We start from the raw sequence: 19,063 nt of genomic DNA, 5'->3' as shown, positions 1-19,063 counted from the left end.
GCCATGCTGACAGGGTTGAGGTGATTTTTTTTTTAAGATTTATTTATTTATTTGAGGGAGAGACTTAGAGAGTACAAGCAAGGGGAGAGGCAGAGGGAGGAAGCAGACTCCCCACTGAGCCAGGAACCCGACAGAGGACTTGATCCCAGGACCTGGAGAACACGACCCAAGCCGAAGGCAGACACCTAGCCACCTGAGCCACCCAGGTGCCCTGTGAGGTGATACCTTACTGTGGTTTTTCATTTGCATTTCCCTGATGTGAGTCCTCTTGCTCCTAGCTGAGATAATGGGTCCTGGGTTGACCTTTCACAAAGTGAAGATGGGTTCTAAATGTTGCACAGTGTCTTACCCAGATAACTGTGCTGTATTCCTGTACTTTAGAAGAGGATACTATTAATACTGGCAGGTAAACAGAGTATGACCTGACCAGGTAGAGCAGTGGTACTAGATACCAGTATGAGTGGGTACTAGATACCAGTATGATACCAGTATCAGTTTCTCTATCTGCAAATGATAGTTCATACTAGTAGTATATACCTTGCAGCACCATTGCTATGTTTAAATAAAATCAAATGCTTAGCACAGTGCCTGGCAAGTAATAAGAGCTCGATAACTTTTTTTTTCTAAAGAAAAAATACGGATTTGTGGGTAAGCCGGCCATTTCATTTTATTGCCATCTTGGTTGACGACAACTCCACTTTTCTGGTTGCTCAGGCCAAGAAGTTTGAAGTCATTCTTGGCTCCTTTTCCCCCTGCGAATCCCACATCCAATCTCTGTTGGGAAGTCTTATTAACTCTACTTTCAGGGGCGCCTGGGTGGCTCAGTGGGTTAAGCCGCTGCCTTCGGCTCAGGTCATGATCTCAGGGTCCTGGGATCGAGTCCCACATCGGGCTCTCTGCTCAGCGGGGAGCCTGTTTCCCCCTCTCTCTCTGCCTGCCTCTCTGCCTACTTGTGATCTCTCTCTGTCAAATAAATAAATAAAATCTTTAAAAAAAAAAAAAAAAAAAAACTCTACTTTCAGAACCTATCTGGAATTTGACTATTTCTCAGCCCCTCCATTTGCCAATGTCGTATGCAATTCACCAGCATTTTTAGACCAGATTACCACCTTAGCCTCCAAACTGGTTTGTCTCATTCTTACTCTCAGGCAATCTATTCTCAACACGGACGCAAAGGAATCCCCCCCCCGAAACGTACGTCAGATCAGGTCAGTGTGCTTAAAACCCTTTGCAACTCTCCTTCTTTCTGGGAAGTAGAAATATACTTTGCAGCACTGAGGGTGGTTGCAGAGGGACGGTGGTCGTAGAGGTCCTGGCTAATCTGCCTGACACCCACTCCGCTCTTTGCTCTCAGATCTCTTCTTGCACTCTCTCCCTCTCCAGCCCCACTGGCCTCTTGCAGGCACAGCTCTGCCACAGCGTCTTGACTGAGCTCTGCCTGGAAGGCTCTGCCCCTTGATGGCTGCAAGGTTGACTCCTCTCAAATCATCCTATTTTTAACGAAGCACAGCTTAAGCTCCCCACTTAAAATCATGTCTTATAGTACCACAACCCCTGCCTCTCCTCGAGTTATGCAGGAGAAATTTCTGGAGCCCTGCTACCACTGGTTCATGACTTCTCTCATCTTACAGCCAATTAGAACCGACCTCCTTCCTTCCAGAGAGTTCCAACATTCTGGCTTTGGACTCAGGTCAACGAAGCCAAGCACTTATAGTCAGTGGCATTTACGGCAAAATGCTGACCATGATATCTGTTGTACTGGAATAAGTAGAAATAAACCTAGGAGAACATTTCTCAAGAGGGACCTTTTTTTTTTTTAAAGATTTTATTTATTGGACAGAGATCACAAGTAGGCAGAGAGGCAGGCAGAGAGAGAGAGGAAGGGAAGCAGGCTCCCCGAGAAGCAGAGAACCCGATGTGAGGCTCGATCCCAGGACCCCAAGATCATGACCTGAGCTGAAGGCAGAGGTTTTAACCCACTGAGCCACCCCGGCGCCCCCTTAAGAGGGACCTTTAATATGTAGACTTCCATCTTCATATTTGAGAAGGATCCACTTTTATTGTTATAGAATTCAAATCTAGTTTTTATTCCCATTGTTCATAGTTTGGTTTTTCAGGAAATGAAAACACCTAGTATACTTAAATAGATTTGAATCATTCTTTCCTATTATAATCTTATGTATTGTCTCTCCCAAGGAGACATAATTTCATCTTTTAAAAAGTACAAAAGGTTAAATTTCCTTTATTTTGATAATGTACACTCCTATTTCAAACATTATTGTTTGCGTTCCCTAAAGGTTTAAAGTAGCAAGATCAAAGACATAAACTTGGAAATGTGCAGTAAAATCTTTTATCTCAGAGAAGGAAAGACCAATAAAAAAGCTAATCCCTGGATTTGAGACGTAGGGACCATCTTCAGCACCTCTACTGTGTTGTTGAAACCCACAGGCCTGGGGCGCCTGGGTGGCTCAGTGGGTTAAGCCTCTGCCTTCGCTCGGGTCGTGGTCTCCGGGTCCTGGGATCGAGCCCCACATCGGGCTCTCTGCTCGGCGGGGAGCCTGCTTCCCTTCCACTCTGCCTGCTGCTCTGCCTACTTGTGATCTCTCTCTCTCTCTCTGTTAAATAAATAGATGAAATCTTTAAAAAAGAAAAGAAAAGAAACCCACAGGCCTGGGAGGAGAAAAGGCTTGCCTGAGCTTACTCAGCTGGTTGACCAAAAGCCCACCGTGGAGGCCAGCCCTCTTAAAAGCTAGAGGAGTTCTATCTTCATTATCCCATACCAGCTCAAAAATAATTTGGGCTAATTATGCAGCCTGCCAGATTTATTGATTTATTTATTTTGCTAGCACACACTCATCCACATATGCCACCATCACCCTAGTACCCTTCTGTGCATGATGAAATAGGATTTGAACCTGGGCAGAATCCTCTTCTTATAAGTACTTGAGTACTTGCATTGGCAATTTCACCCTCTGGCATGAACCCACGTGTCACAAAATATTAATTGACTGTCCCTATGTGTGCATATGTGGTTATTTCTTAGGCTCTAATGAGGAAGACCTTGGTCAAAGCAGAGTGGGGTGGGCTACTGTTCAAGAGTGAAGAGATAATAGAGACCTTGTAAGGTGAAATGATGGAATGGCTGGTATCACCATGGTAACCAAGCTGGGGCTCTCCAGACACTTTGGGGCTGAGGACTTCTGAGGAGATTAACCAACTTTCCTGCTTCTCTTCAAGATGTTCCCAAAGCCAGGCTGCTACTGACACTTACTTTCTCTTCTCCCGGCCACTGCTCTCCAGTCCCCAACGGTCACAAAAATAAAGACAAGTTTTAGCCGTGTTTGTTCACAACATTTATTTTGAATTGTTCTCTGTGCTTATTTCGAATAAGGAATAAGTCAATAGGAATTCAAGTTGTCAATAGGGGATAGCGCAGAACTGAAGCTATGTTTATTCCTGACATGGCCATGTGTGCTGGGAGTCCATTTCTGGAGTAATTGCAGAGATTTGCAACTGTTTATATAGCATTTGAAATCCTAGCCTTCTATTCCCATGAGACCATCATAGTCAGACTGTTTATGTGTCTCGTCAGTTGAACGAGAGTCACTTTATTATCTTAAATGTGAGCTCCCCTCCATCTTGCCTCATTTCCCGTTAACCAACCTTTACCAGGAGATTGGAAGTGACATCGAGGAAACTGGGGATCTTCGAGATGAAATCTATTGTTACAAAGGTACAGAGATTTTGTAGGCTGTTCTCTGTTTTCAGAAAACCCCCAAACATCGTCCTAAGAATCAAAAATGTTTAGCAAACTTTGTTTACACCAAATGAAAGGAGAAAGTATGGCATATTCCTGACTCACGATTCCCTGTCCCAGGGCCTTAGATATTTGGAATGCAGACTGTGCCCTGTTGGCAGGGATTTGGAATCAATTTACAGTGTGTGAGATGATAACACATGTTCTGGATCAGTGGCAGGGGAATGTTTGGAGCTGTAATTCTGTCTCCCCATTAGCAAGAAGCCTTGCTAAACTCACAGCTGGAGAAATGCCTAAAAAGAACTAGGCTCTTTTTGTGTGTGTGTGTGTGTATGTGTGTGTTTATAAAGACAACACAAAACCCAGCCCCAAGGATAAATACTAAATTAAGGCCATCAGAAATGAAATGCTACTTTCATCGTGTCGACAAACTGGTATCTAGTGAAGATGACTGCCTTTCTCAGCTAGAAGTGTATAAAGTGTATACCTTTCCGTATCTGGGCTTAATGATACAGGAGATGGTTAGCAACAGTGGAGAAAGAAAACCACTGTGGGCCCAGTAGTCACAAGAAGAAAATCAAATCGAAAGGGTTCGTTTTAATAAGACATGAGGGGAGATATATTATATTCAAATGGCAGGAGTTGAAACCTGATCTCCCTGAGACTTGAGGTAGACGCTGACTCTTGGCCCGCGTGAACCAAACATTACAGAGACATGTAAGTGCGTGTAAGAGCAAGCATTTAGCTAGCACAATTTAGCAGGCTTTACGAAGCCAAATGCTAAGACTGGGCAAGAAAGAGCAAATGGTGTTCTTTGAAATGGTGTAAGTAATTTGCTCACAGAGATCAGCAGAAAGAACAATTTATATACTGTAACCCTACTTTCATATTTTTTTTTCTTAAAATCTGTAGTGTTCTGTACCTTTTTATTGACCTACTATGTTCACCCTACCTACATAGACACATAGCTTCTCTTGCAACTTTCCTGAATGAATGAATGAATGAATGAAGTGGTCATTTTATTTAAAATGTTAAGACTACAAAAATCCGTGAGCCAATCATGACCAAATTGGTGTTTTTAGACTGATTCACTAATTCACAACAGGATCCATTTAATTAGGGCTGACTTATAGGTTACCAAAGATCTGAAAAGAGCCAACATGGTTAAATGGCCAAGATAAAATCATAGCTTGAGTAGAAAAAAAGATAATGATTTTACCAACCCTTCTTCAAAATTAGGACTCTAAGAATTTGTAAAATCATCTATTGATTTAGAGCTATAGTTAAAGAACACAATGGCTCATTTTGCAATCTTTTTTTGTCTTCTGTTTTGCTTTGTTTTGTTTTTTAGCGTGAAGCCCCAGTCTCCAAGGCTTTATAGTACTTAAAAAGCATTTCTCAGTTGGCAAAGCACTTCTGTACACATTATTTCAACGAATCTTCTTGGCCTCTTACCTTTTTGTTCTAAAATGACATCTGGGCTTCTTCAGAGGTGATCTGAAGTATTTGGTATTATTATTTGAGCAACATTTTCCCAGAGTCTTGTCTTCATTACATCAACTTCCTCTGACAACCTGAAAGACTGTCTTAGCCATTTCCTGCCCAGAGCCCTGTTCCTTTTGAGCCACTGGCCTGTGTACCAGCTTCCTGCTTTAGGGATATGTTTAGTTATCTGCTCACTCAAAGAACAGAGGAAAACTCAGTCATTGATTCCCCTTTCCCATTTAAGTAACCAGCACTGACTGGCCCAAAGACCTGTGCTGTGCTCTTCCAGTTAGTGTCCTATTAAACCATGTGCAAGTCTTTGCCTCAAAATTGAAAATTTTAAATCATTTGATAGGAGAAGGCATAAACTTAATTGTTTATGCCCATGGCTTCCCAAGGGCTGTTGGTTTGTGTTTAAATTGACCCAGCCCATCCTTGATCCTGACACTTACACCCCTTCCAAGTGGAGCTGGGTCTATCTTATCCTTTCGTGGGCCCCACATTCTGCCCAAGTACAACACAATCTTCCACCGCATCCTAATCTCATTGCCTAGAAATCCCTTCTTTCCAGCATTATGTGTGCTTTTATCTCTTTACAGCATTTAAAAAGCCTATCTATAGATAGAACTATCATCGTTATCTTTGCCATTTCCACATTCATGGATTTATTTGGACTGTTTCCAGTTTAGAGCTGTTAAATAACATTGCTGTAAATATCTTGCAAAACAGCTTTTACTTAAAATTATTTTCTCAAAATAAATTTTAAGAATATTAGTGTGTCAAAGATTATGGTCATTTTCATGGCTCATAGTCTGTGTTCAGCTTTTCTTTAGGAAGAAGTCCCAACTCATCCCATCCCTAGCACTGTAACGGCTAATTTCTTTGAATCCTTCCCAAACTGGGTTTTATAATGATTTCGGGTTTTTTGTTGTTATTGTTGTTAATGTAATCATTAGAAAATGATACTGCAATTATCTTTATTTGCATGTTTAAGTGAGGCTGATCTATCAGTATAAAATTTCAGGACTGAGATAACTTTTAATAGAGAGCAAAACCAATTTCCAAGGGGAGTAGGATTGATCATTTCTTCAAATCTGTTGGGCATTTGGGGCACCTGGGTGGTTCAGTCAGTTAAGCGTCTGCCTTTGGCTCAGATCATGATTCTAGGATCCCGGGATCAAGGCCCATGTCAGGCTCTCTGCTCAGCAGGGAGTCGACTTCTCCCTCTCCCACTGCCCCTAACCTCACTCAGGCTCCCTTTCCCTCTCTCACTCAAATAAATAAATAAAATCTTTTAAAAAAATATCTGCTGGGCATTTGCCTGCATGTTGGCGGAGGAGAAACTCTTGATTGTTATTTAGCAAAATAGCTATAGTCTAGATACTTCTTTCCTCACACACAGATGATTGCCAAAGTCTTTTAACCAATTTAGTAACCTCCAACTCACCAAGTTATTTACCCACAACTTCCAGTTTAATGTGCTGCTTACAGGGGACATAAGGGAGGGGGATGAGGGCACAGATCCAGCTAGGACTGCACCATCTGTCTCCTGAGTCCCAGACATTGCCCTTTCGCCTCCATCTTGCCCCTGTCACTTTTTTCTGGGACTCTAGGTATCTTGAAGAGCTACTGGCTGAGGTCGGAGGCTGTCTGTACAGCTTTCTGCCTGTGGCAGTGGCAGCCACTGCTCGAGGTTCACACACCCGCTGTTTGTGATTCTGCCCCTTTGCCTCCTGCGGCCCAGAGTCCTCGGGCATGCTAGCTGCACTGCAGTTTGGCCTGTTCCTGCTGTTATCTCTGAGCTATTGTTGGCCGCTGACTTGCTTCAGGTTGTGTTCCATGCCTTCTGTTTGACCCCCGCCCGGTTTCTCTTCCGGAGCCATGGGACTTGCTGCCCTGTGTGGCCACCATGACCAGCCAGCACGCCAGGGGGCTTGTGAGTTGCATGGAACTGACTCCCTCCGCTGGTGGAGGCCCTCCCTGATCAGGGGTCTGTTGCTTCTTTCCGGAGGGAGGTGCATAGGGGCCTACAATCAGTACAATGCAGGCGGATGTCACGTTTGGTGCTCCATGCGAGTATATTTTTCAATGATCCAGCAGGCGTTCCTCTCAAGCCCTTTAGGGTGTACATTGCTCTCTTCTTCAAACACACACACACGCACACTGAATATAGTCTGTGATGCAGCAAAATGCCATGGTTACTAGCCCATGGGGGCCCACTCTGGAACCAGACAGCCTGGGTTCGAATTCTGTCCCCACCACCTAGCTCTGGGACCTTGGGAAGTTACTTCACTTCTGCCTAGGTCAGGGTTTTTTTTTGTATTTTCATAAGTTTTGAACTTTCTCCCTCTTTTTTTTTTTTAAGATTGTATTTATTTATTTGATGGACAGAACACAAGTAGGCAGAGAGGCAGGCAGAGAGAGAGGAGGAAGCAGGCTCCCCGCAGAGCAGAGAGCCCAACGTGGGGCTCGATCCCAGGACCCCGGGATCGTGACCTGAACCCAAGGCAAAGGCTTAACCCACTGAGCCACCCAGGCACCCCATGGGTCAGGGTTTTTGCCTATTATCGTTTCTTGAAAAGGGAGGGAGATCATACAGGAGCAAACAGATCAGAACTTACTCCAGATATTCCTTTTTTAATTGGTGGTCTGCTTTGCTTTGCCATTGGGGGAAAAGTAAGGCAGCCCTGTATTGGCTCGGGAGCTGGAATCCAACCACGTGTCTTAAAGGAAGAACTGACGTGGGGGCGTTTTCACAATATGAGGGCTCTAGTTTCATGTTGGCCTGGCATTCAAGGTAATACAGTAGAAGCCTTCTAGAGGCCATCATGTGAGCTTCTCTCTTGCATGGCCATATAAACTCTTGGGCTTTGCCTTCTTTGGGTTCTCATCAAGGTTCTCTTAATACAGGAAACAGGAACGAAACAACATTCTGTAGCATTTACTAGGTGCCAGGCACTCTTCTATAGACTCGTCTCCCTATCACAGCTCGTGAGGTTGATGATTATCATCACCAGTTTATAAATGAGAAAGTAAGGCACAGACAGGTTAAGTAACTTGCCCAAGACCCCATAGATAGAACACTAGATTCTACCAACAGTACACTTCACTAAGTGGCCCTACACTGGCAAAACAGGCGTGCACCTAAGGAAAGCGTAGGTCACCCCTTCCTACTTCTTCTCCATAACATCTGGCTCCCTGCTGCTGACCTGGCAACTTTTTATTTGAACTACAAGTGCCAAACTTAACATGATTGCGATCTGAAAGCATGCAAGTTCAGGAAGCTGTGAAGTTGCTTTACTCAGTGGGTTTTGAAGTAATAAGAAACAATGACCAAAAAAGTTCCAGCTTCTTGCTTTCAAGCTATCGGGTCTGGACAGAAAATCGTATAATGTTAGACATGGAAAGAACCTTAAAGATCATATTGTTTTATGGCTTCATTTTACCGATAAGAAAGCAAGTGCAGGGAGGTAAAGTGCTTTGTTTAAGGTCATGGAGCATATTTTCTAAAATTGCAGTTAGATTGTTTAGGTGGGTGGGTCAGGTAAGTTTTATTGAAATACTACTGTTGAGGTTCTATCTGGTTATGGAAATCGGCAGATGGGATTAGTTTGGGAAGCTCCTATAGCCAACATGGGTTCATATCGCTTAGTTCATCTATCAAGGTTACCTCACCTAGACAGACCCATTTCCACTACTGGGCATGCCACTGTTTCTGGAACAATGGCACATTCAATGACTAGAAATTGATTATTCAGCATTGATGTCCTTTTAACAATTTTTTAGATTTTTGCTGCCAGAAAGGCCTTTATTTTCAGTGTATTCTACACACATTTCTAATGATCACCAATAGTGCAAAAGTGCTCATAGCTAACCTCCCAATCACTTGAAGTTATAAAGCTGGTGTTGCTCTGGTGGTCAAGAGCATGGATTCCAGAGACAGACTGTGTGGGCTTAAAATTTTAGCTCTGCAGTTTACTGGTTTGTGACCTTGGGCTGCTATACCTTAACCTATCTATGCCTCAATTTCTCCATCTGTAAAACAGGGATCATAATAATACCTCCCTCCGAGGGTTGTTGGAAGGACTAAATGACTTACTATACACAAAGTACTTAGGATAGGGCTTGGCATGCTATAAGCACTATATTATTATTTCTAGAAAAGGAAGTTGAGTTACAAGGAATCACTGGACCATGAAATGGAACTGAAAAAGTACTCACTATTTCTGCTTCCCACACTAAGGCTAGGTCTGCTTTTATAGCATAAGTGGGACCTTAAAAAATATTTTCCCAAGATCATCCATGGAGAAATTGACTCAATTTACAGAACTGTGATTCCTGCCAACCTTCTGAAATCTACTTCTCTGTCTTTTTAAAAACAAGGAAGAAAAAAAGCCAGAAAAGAAGAGAAAAATCAATCCTACTCATTGGTCTGCATTTTGACTTTCCTAGTAGAAGATCTTCCTCATAAGTGTAAACAAATAGGTTAATGCAGCCACTATTTTAGATGTTTATACACATAACTTTCCCAAATAGAGTAGAAGTATGTACAGAAGTCAGAAGGATGAGAACTGAATCTCCAAAAGTGTAGAGACTCAAAAGAAAAATGACAGGTTTTACTGGATTTCATATTGACCTTAATTTATTACCTCGAGGCTGTCTAGGTGGGTATGTTTTGTAGCTCTATGTAGTAATAGTAATTTATTCTTAATGACTATAGTTGGGCCTTTGTAGATTGTTCTAACCTTCCTAAAAGCGTCCTTAAGTAAGAAGTAGAATTAAAACATGAAAGAAATGGAAGTTTCCAAGTAAGTTCTCGCTTCTTCATCTTTAGAGACAGTGTGGTACGTTGGAATTAGAGTCCGATTTTAAGTCTGGATTAACAACGTACTTTTCTCAATCTCAGTGTCTAACATGTAAAATGGTGACAATAAGATTAATCCTTGTTGTGGTTTTACATTAGACATGCAAGTAAAATCAGTGTCCAGTGATAGCTAGTTCTCCCTTCTTCTTAGACATAAGAAATAATATTTTTATTAGAAAATGTTCCTCCCTCCCTCCCTCTGGGAGGACACAGCACAGGCATGTGGTTTGGCCATAGTCAGTGTTTTTGTGGCATCAGAAGGCAGCTCTTCTTACTCCAGGCACCCTGGAGCCAGAGCCCGTCTTGGTGACTTAGAGAGCTGAAGTTAGGCCCTACTCCTCACATTCTTCACACACAGCCTACTCAGCAGCCCTAAGTAGATGATGGGAAGGAGCCAGAGGTGTGCCAATCAGACAAAGAGCTTCCCATGTGGAGGAAACAGCAAGTGTGAAGGCCTGGAGAAGGGGGTCAAGCCTGGTGAGCTTAGGGAACACCAAGGCTCCTGAGCTGAAGAACAGTTACCAAGGGGAAGACAGGTAGAAGATGAGGTCAGAATGTTGAGGAGCAGCTAGATCTCACTTCCCTGCGGGACAGGGATAGGAGTTGGGATTTTAGTCTAATTTTAGAGGAAACCACTGGAGTGTTTTGTACATAATCTGAATTCTGATTTGTGTGTGAGTGTGTGTGTGTGTGTATGTGCGTTTGTGTGTGTGTGTATGTGTGTGTGAGAGAGTATTCCTCTATTTGCTAAAGGGAATGCTGCCCGATGAATTCTGCTTTAAAAAGATCATTTTGGCTCTTGTGCCACCAGATGTAAGGGGCAAGAGTGGAAGCAGAAAGACAGGTATAAGGCAACTGTCAAAGTCTACCTGACGGATGAGCGACTCTTACATCAGGGTAGTGGTTGAGAAAGGCTAAGTATGGGGAATATTCTGGAGGTGAGCACCCTAGGACTTGATAGATTTAAAGAGTATAAAGGAAAGAAGGATTAAAGATGACCTCTTGAATTTTGCCTTGAGAAAATGGGGAGATGGTACTGCAGTGGGCTAGAAGTTAGGAAGATGGGGGATGTGCAGGTCTGGTTAGGTAGAAGCAAGAGTTTGGGACATTAGGTTTGAGATGTTTATTAGAACTTCCGGTAGAGATGGAAAGTAGGCAGTTGGGAATATGAGTGTGGACTTCAGGTTAAGGCTAAATTATAACTTGGGACTCATTAGATGGTATTCCTACTTTTAGAGGTTGAACATTGAAAGAAGGGACTGCAAAGCCACCTGAAGAGGGATAGATGGGCACTCACAGCTGTATGTTGCACACAGCACGAGGGCCATTCCCAATGACCTAACATGACATACCTGGTGATGACACTGTCTGTTGGAGAATGAACCAGTTTGCTGAGTGATAAGCATCATTTCTCTGGAGCCATCAAATCTTTTTTTTTTTTACTTTTCTTGCTTTTATTTATTTTGCTAATTTAACTGATATAAAATGATGCATCATATTTTAATGCTCTTGTAAAATAAACCACATGCTAGTTTGCTATTTTCCCCCTTGTTATATGAGGACTCCGTTAATATCTTTGCAACTGGCTATTGTTAATGATGATTGCTTACTTTCATTTTGGTTTTGGTTGACTTTTTTTTTTTTTTTCACTTGGGATTGTTTTTAGCTACTAATAAAAGAAAACTTGAATACAGTGAGAAGGGGTTACTTCTGCTTGCCCAAACAAGTTATCTAAAAGCAGATGATCTAGCAATTCCATGATTCCAACAAGGCTCCAGACTTCTGGGTTTCCAATCCATTATTCCAATCCATTCCTCAATGTGTAGCTTTCTTTCTCAAGTTTGCCCGATGGCTGCAGACCTCTGCGCATCACATCTATATTCCAGCAGGAAGGACACAGAGTAGAAGACTTGTCCAAGCTGAGCCTATCACTTTTCATCTTGAAAACAAGAGCTTTCTTTGAAGCCATGCCAGTAGAGGTCTGCTTATATCTCATTGACCAGAAATAAGCCAAACAGCCATGCCACGTTACAAGGGAGACTGGGAAGATGACAACTTTTGTGTTTTTTTGTTATGTTTTATTTTGATTACTTCTTTGTTTTTCACTCATGCATCGTTCATTTAATTATATTTAAGGCTTTAGCATGACCACATTCAGGGTATCCTGTATAAATCACATTTTAATCTACCTTTAAAAATTTTTGTCTTTAATTTCTTAAAAATGTATTATTTATTTATTTATTTATTCATTCATTCATTTGAATTGGGGGGAGAGAGAGTATGAGCAGGGGTAGGGGCAGAGGAACAAGCAGACTCCCCACTGAGCAGGGAACCTGATATGGGGCTCCATCCCAGGAGCCTGAGATTGTGACCTGAGCCAAAGGCAGACACTTAACCAATTGATGTATTTCTTAATTAAAATGTATTTCTTAGTTAAAAACTTTTATTATTTTTAACTTTAATTTTTGCACAAAATTTATCCTTTTCATTGTACAGTCTTACAAGTTTGGAAAACAAATCAGAAAATGACTGTTTTTAACTGTGAATACGGCTGGTTGGTGTTTTCGTGATGGAAAAGGACCATTACTTAACACAACAGAGTCATTTGAGAAAGGCGAGGACCCTTATTAATGCACCTAATCAAAGTTTCCTGAGATGAGATGAAATGGAATAAAGTTAGTGAATGATTAGTCCCCCTTAGGTCAAGGGGACAATTTGCCTCTTAAGAGTACTTGATCATAACCACTAGGTTTCTGTATTCCTAAGAGCCATCCCTTCTGGGCTTTTTCTCCCAGGGAAGATGAGGTTAGGATCCCAGCAATGAAGGTGGTGGTTGTTTGACGAAACACTTGGTTTTATTGTCATGATTGGATGAAGCCCAAAATGGATGTATAGCAAATAGTTGTTTATGTACCTTTTCACTAAGCATTCCCATTTCCAGTATGTCTAAGTGATAAGTGATCAGTGATAATGAATAAATAATTCAAATAATTGAATATCAGTATCAACCTTACCATATGAAGGAAAGGTCGGCATGTCCCCACAATGTGAATACATGATATCATTACTAGCATTTATTGAGCACCTATACTACATGCTTACCATATAGTATCTCATTCAATCTTCACAACCACCATGTGACCTGGTGTATTGAATCTTCTCTGGACTAGAGACAGATGATTTGGACTTGACACTTCACTGTCAATTTTATGTAGAATGCGTTGAGATGTAACTCACATTTATAGACTTGCTTGGTTTTCATTAATACTCATTAAGAAAAAACAAACAAGGGTGAATGAAGTCAAAAGCATGTCAATATCTTAATTATTTCAAAATAAGAGTAGATTTAGTCAGTTTTAGGTGTGTGTGTGTTTTAATTTATTTAATTTTTTTCAAAGTTTTTTTTTTTTTTTAATTTATTTGAGAGAGAGAGAGAGAGAGAGCATGGAGGGAGGGGCAGAGGGAGAGAATCTTCAAACAGACTCTATACTGAGCTGAGTCCAAGGTGGGGCTTGATCTCATGACCCTGAGGTCACCACCTGAGCCCAAACTGAGAGACCCTTAACTGACTGAGCCACCCAGGTGTCCCTTTCTTCCTTTTTTTTTTTTTTCCCTTTAAGATTTTTATTTATTTATTTTGGGAGAGAGAGACAGAGAGAGAGAAGTTTATTTAATTTTGTAGTAATCTCTACACCCAGTGTGGGGCTCCAACTGAGAACACCAAGATCAAGAGTCATGTGCTCTTTCAACTGAACCAGCCAGATTCCCCTAGGTGTATTTTTTTTTCTTTTTTTTATTTCTTTTCAGCGTAACAGAATTCATTGTTTTTGCACCACACCCAGTGCTCCATGCAATACGTGCCCTCCTTAATACCCACCACCTGGCTCCCCCAACCTCCCACCCCCGTGCCTTCAAAACCCTCAGATTGTTTTTCAGAGTCCATAGTCTCTCATGGTTCACCTCCCCTTCCAATTTCCCTCAACTCCCTTCTCCTCTCCATCTCCCTATGTCCTCCATGTTATTTGTAGTATTTTTTTAATTTAACTTTTGTGGATCTAATTTAAAATTGATTAACTCTAGTAAGCTATCTCCTTAGTGCCTCTTCCATGCTTATTGAGTTAATTCATGTTTATAATAATTTTTTTCAATTAAACTTATTTCTATATAGTTCTCCACAACTTTGTCACTAAAACTTGGATATTTCTCAGCCTGACTGGGCTTCAGTTTCTCCTTCTACAAAATTAGGCAGTTGGGCTATTATTTCATGGCCCAAATTTTTCCAGCTCTAATATTCTGTGACAATTGAATATTTATTACCTACAGGCAAATAATGGAGTAAATGACAAAGGAGTCTTCTTTGGAGAACAAGTTTACTTCAAAACATGGATGCTACTTAATGGGCCATAACTTTTCTGTTGTTCATGAGTCAGCATGAAAACTACCTCCAGAGAAGGCTAAGTAGGTCAGATTTATCTAAGAAGACAGCTGTGTAATCCCATATCCCTCTCCAGCCCCATGGCACTGTAGATACATACTGCTGGCTTTTTGAACAACAGTCAAAGAGCATTACCCACTTTGTAAAGTACACAAGACCACAACCTGAAAATGAAGCTGGCCTTCAAAAAATTTCAGAAGGAGAACAAAATAAAGTTCTTTTTATATATGGTCCACAGCAATTTTCCTCTATCTTTTAAGGCATTTTCATGGATTCTGTGATATTGGTTAGTGTGAGCAAGACTTTAAGAAAAAAAAAAAAAAGATAGTTTAAAAATCAGTCAAAAAGAAAAAAAAAAGTAAAAAAAGTTTTGTATCATGACTGCTTATTAAACCTGTTTCATAAAACCTGTTAGGTCATCAGTGTTTGCTTGCTTTCCTTTCTAAGTCCTAAGAGGAATTAAAAATACATATTTAAATAAACAGGCCAATGAGAGAACTTTCATTTAAAAACAAACTTGGAAGGTGCAGTTACTGTCTACTTGGGCTATGCAAATTTTTTTTTTTTTTTTTTTTTTTGTCAAAAGAGGACCCCTTAACACAGTGGGAAAACCTTCAGAGCTCAAGGGGCAAATACAAACCTAAGAAGTAAAACGAAGAAAAAAAGGGACACATTAGAATGCGATTGAAGATCCTTGCCACAGAAAGGAAGATGCCAGCAGGAACACATGGAAAAGGCAGGGAACAGAGTGAACACTGAAGGTGTTGAAGTTGGATAATGCAAAGTGACTTTTTCCTTGGGAGAGAGAGGACCCATGATTAATTTAGTCCTTCTTCGGCATCTGTCCTGCTCTTTGACCACTGCTTTCCCATTGTCTGGACTGTAAGGCACCAGAAACAATTAAATAGAGAATCAGTGTAAGCAGACAGGTGTGCCCCAGCCACTTCCCCGCTTTCTTCCACACTGCTCATATTCTCTACATTTCATACAAACCACTCTGGAAGCAGCAATCTAGTTAAAAAATCTTAAGACTGCAAATACTTCCAGGTTATGCAAAGCGATTCCTGAATAAACCTTTGTGATATCGTTCGCAAAGGCATGATCTTAAACTTAAAAGAGATGTCAGACATTAGCCGTACTTTTGGTTATAGGCATCAAAATACTGGGGCTAGAAAATCCATTCTCAAGGGTTCCTTGTTTCACCCAGTTAATGTTAGAAACAGGCAACTGACCACGTCCTCGATCTCAACCGCGTTTCAGAAGAGGATAGCCGAATTTTACAATATGAATCTTCCGGGGAGTATCTGCAGGGTCTTTGAAGCTCTATGAATGCCCTAGGAAGAGGCTTCCCCACCTGTCACAACCTGGACCGTCTCCACGGAGGCTGGCGGGCACACCACCAACAGGCCTCGCTGAGGTCAGCTTCTCGAGTCTTGGGAGAGCTCTTTTTATTCTAAATTACAGACTTTGCAGCCACCGGATATCCTCGCTGCATAACTGGCAGTAGCCATGTGGCTGCACTAGCGTTTCCTGACAACCACTGCATTATTTCCACTAATATCCTGTCTGAGGCCTCTGGCCGGGCGACTCCCCGCTCCCACTGTCCAGCGCTGCCCCTCTCCCTCGTGGGTAATAACCCGACTGTGCCCGCGTGCCCAAACAAAGAGGAAACCACCCGAAAGTTCCTCAGATCGCACTTGGCGACAGTGGCCTGCTAGTGCCTCTTCGACAGCTCTTCAGCGACCCCGGCACCGCCGCAAACAGGGCCCGAGGACCGCGGATCTGGGAAGGACGCGGCCGGGCGCTGAGGGGCGGGCCCGCAGCCGTGGGGTCCGCGCCCGGGCGGGGCGTCCTGGGCCGTAGCGTTCGCATTGTCCACGTCCCCCCGCTCCCCGCCGCGTTCCGTCCCTCCCTATCTGTGGCGCACACGCTCGCAGAGGGAGCGGCGCGCCCGGGGCCCGAGCGCCGGCGGCGGCGGCGGCGGCGGCGGCGGCGGGGGCGGGGGCGGGGCGGGGGCGGCGCGGGGCGGGGCGGGGCGGCGCGGGGGCGGGCCCGGGGCGCGGCAGCCCCGGCGCCAGCTAGCGAGCGGCGAGCGCGGCGAGCACCCGAGAGGAGCGCGAGCACCAGCATGGCGGGGCTCCGACGCCCGCAGCCGGGCTGCTACTGCCGCACCGCCGCGGCCGTGAACCTCCTGCTGGGCGTCTTCCAGGTCCTCCTGCCCTGCTGTCGTCCGGGAGGGGCTCAGGGACAAGGTCAGCCTTGCGCCGCCTGTGCTCGCTCGCCCTCTCCACCCCGCCCCCCCTTCTCTTTCTTTTAGGGAACTGCTGAAATCTATAAGAGGGCGAGGGGAGGAAGGGGAAAGGGGCAGGAGAAGGAAGGAAAGCGGTTGCAATTCTCGGCTGATAACATTTTCTGACCGCAGCGTCCTCTCCCGCGCCCCCTGCCCCCAGACAAACAGAAAGCTGGGCAGTCGCGGAGCCTGGGGACAGCGGCGCGGACCGCTAGCCGCACGCGCCCCGGAGCCTTTGTGCGCGGGCCCCGGGCGCCCCGGGCGCAGCCCCCGCTTTGTGTGGCGCGCGCTGGGGCCCCGCCGCGGCCCGGCTTCCTGCAGCTTTGTTCCACGAGCCTGGCCGCCCGGGACCCATCCCGCAGACGCCCGCCCCAAATGCTGCGGGATGCGGAGCACCGAGTGGCCGGCGGGGCGGCTTCCCTGTCTCCGTACCCCCAGTACGCGAACCCCCGACCTTGCACGCACCCCGGGACAGGGGGGCCGCGGACTTGCACCCCGTTCATTGTGCTCTTGTCCCCGGCTGGCTCCTCCGGGGGCCGGCGCTTTAAGGAGAGGGTGACTTGTTTTGGTGAGGCGGGTGCTTGGGGGCACGGCAGGGAAACAGGAAGCGTTTCTTTTCCTTGCATTAAAACGCGCTGTATTTTTTGGTTGTTCGTGCAGCGATTGAGCCCTTGCCCAACGTGGTGGAGCTGTGGCAGGCAGAAGAAGGGGAACTCCTACTGCCCACTCAGGTGAGGACGGCCAGGTGACAGGGCGGGTGTGGGTGTGCTAGGGAGGAGCGGCCGCGAGGGAGGCCGTCGGCCCCCCAGCGGCCCCGGCGCTCGGGCCGCTTTGCAAGGCAAATAAACGGTCGGGCCAAGCCCGAACACCTGGCAACGGTGGCCTTCCCAGCCTCCTCCCGTGCCATGTGACAGGGCGTGAGTCACGCCCGCCCCAAGTTCAGGAGGTGGGAGCCCGGGCCACCTCAGCAGGGCCGCGGTCGGCCAGGGCAGCCTTGTGCATGGGAAGGGCAGGCCCCAGGGCGGACTGGGGGCCTGGGTGCGCGAGGGGCGTGTGCCCTGGTCCCTAAGTGAGCCGGAGCCCTGTGCTCCAGGACAACAAGGAAGACTGATTGCAGAAGTGTTAGTGAGTGGCACTTGCCATTCTCGTGAAGTAGCTTTGCGGTGAAGATGGGACTTTAAAAGGTTGTAGTCTTGGATTTTTTCCAAGTGCCTTTAATTCGTGTTAGAGACACCCTCTTAACAGCTTGAATTTCAGGTTTTGGGGGTTCTCCCCCCATATAATACAAGGATTGCATGTAGAAAAATAATTACTAGCATTTCATTGAGAATCCGTGGCATCATACAGGGTTTATTTAGGGCTGCGGTAGATACAGTTCTGCAAGGCGCTGTGTTAAGATTTAACGTCTAATGTTTGACTGCAAATGTGCACATTAAAATATAATATTGTCAACTGCTTTTCAGCAGCGACAGTAGTGACCCCTGAATACTCTTTGTTTGGAGAGGGGAGGGTTGAATTATAAGGGAATATTCAGCTTGTGTGAGGTAATTTTTAAAATGTTCATTACTTCCCACATTGGTGACAGCACTTAATTCTATGTTGTCTCTTGTGGCTCTTTGGAAAAACAGGATGTCTAGCTGTAAGTCCACGGCTGTGCAGTTTTACATTTGAGTTTCTCCCTCCTATGTGAAGCATTAGAGTGCTGGTTTTGAGATATTCAGAATATTCACTTTAACCAGGACTAATGAATAACAGCTTCAAGGCAGAGAGGTGATTTTTAGAGGAAAATTTTCCTGGACCTTTCCTGAAGGCCAGCATGCTGAATGAGACCAGTCCTTTGAGAAAAAAACCTCATCGGGATGGAGAGCAAATAGTCGGTCCTTCTCTTAAAAGTTTATTCCCAAATGGATTTTTTTTCCTGATTATAAATAACAGATGTGTATTGTGGAAGGTTTGGAAAATACAGAAAGATAAAAAGAACCAAATAGAAATCGTTAATGACTCTACTGAGAGATCCACGTATAAAACTTGACAGTTTTACTTTTTAAAAATATAGTTATATTTGTGTGTGTCAGAGTTGTTTAAAAGCAGCATCCGTGACATTCTGGGCTGGAGACTTGTGTCTTGTGGAGACTGTCCTGGGTGGAATTCTGTGTCTTGGGGGCTATGAGATGCCCAGCTGTTAAAGCATCTCTGTCTCTACCCACTAGATGCCAGTGGCACTTTCTCCTC

The 19,063-nt window shown here is 44.3% G+C and overlaps 1 protein-coding gene across 1 annotated transcript in view; it reads left to right on the top strand.

Moving 5' to 3' along the window:
• Window positions 1-16,623: 16,623 nt before the first annotated feature.
• The window catches only part of TMEM131L (transmembrane 131 like), a 157,684-nt gene continuing 155,244 nt past the window's right edge, over window positions 16,624-19,063 (top strand). The window contains exons 1-2 of the mRNA XM_080797493.1: window positions 16,624-16,793; window positions 17,492-17,562. Of these exons, the coding sequence (XP_080653619.1) occupies window positions 16,670-16,793; window positions 17,492-17,562 (195 nt within the window). The 5' untranslated portion in view covers window positions 16,624-16,669. The remainder of the gene's footprint in view (window positions 16,794-17,491; window positions 17,563-19,063) is intronic.

Source organism: Martes martes (genome assembly GCF_963455335.1).
Source record: "Martes martes genome assembly, chromosome: 2".
Classification (NCBI taxonomy): domain Eukaryota; kingdom Metazoa; phylum Chordata; class Mammalia; order Carnivora; family Mustelidae; genus Martes; species Martes martes.
This window is presented reverse-complemented; position numbering and strand designations above follow the sequence as displayed.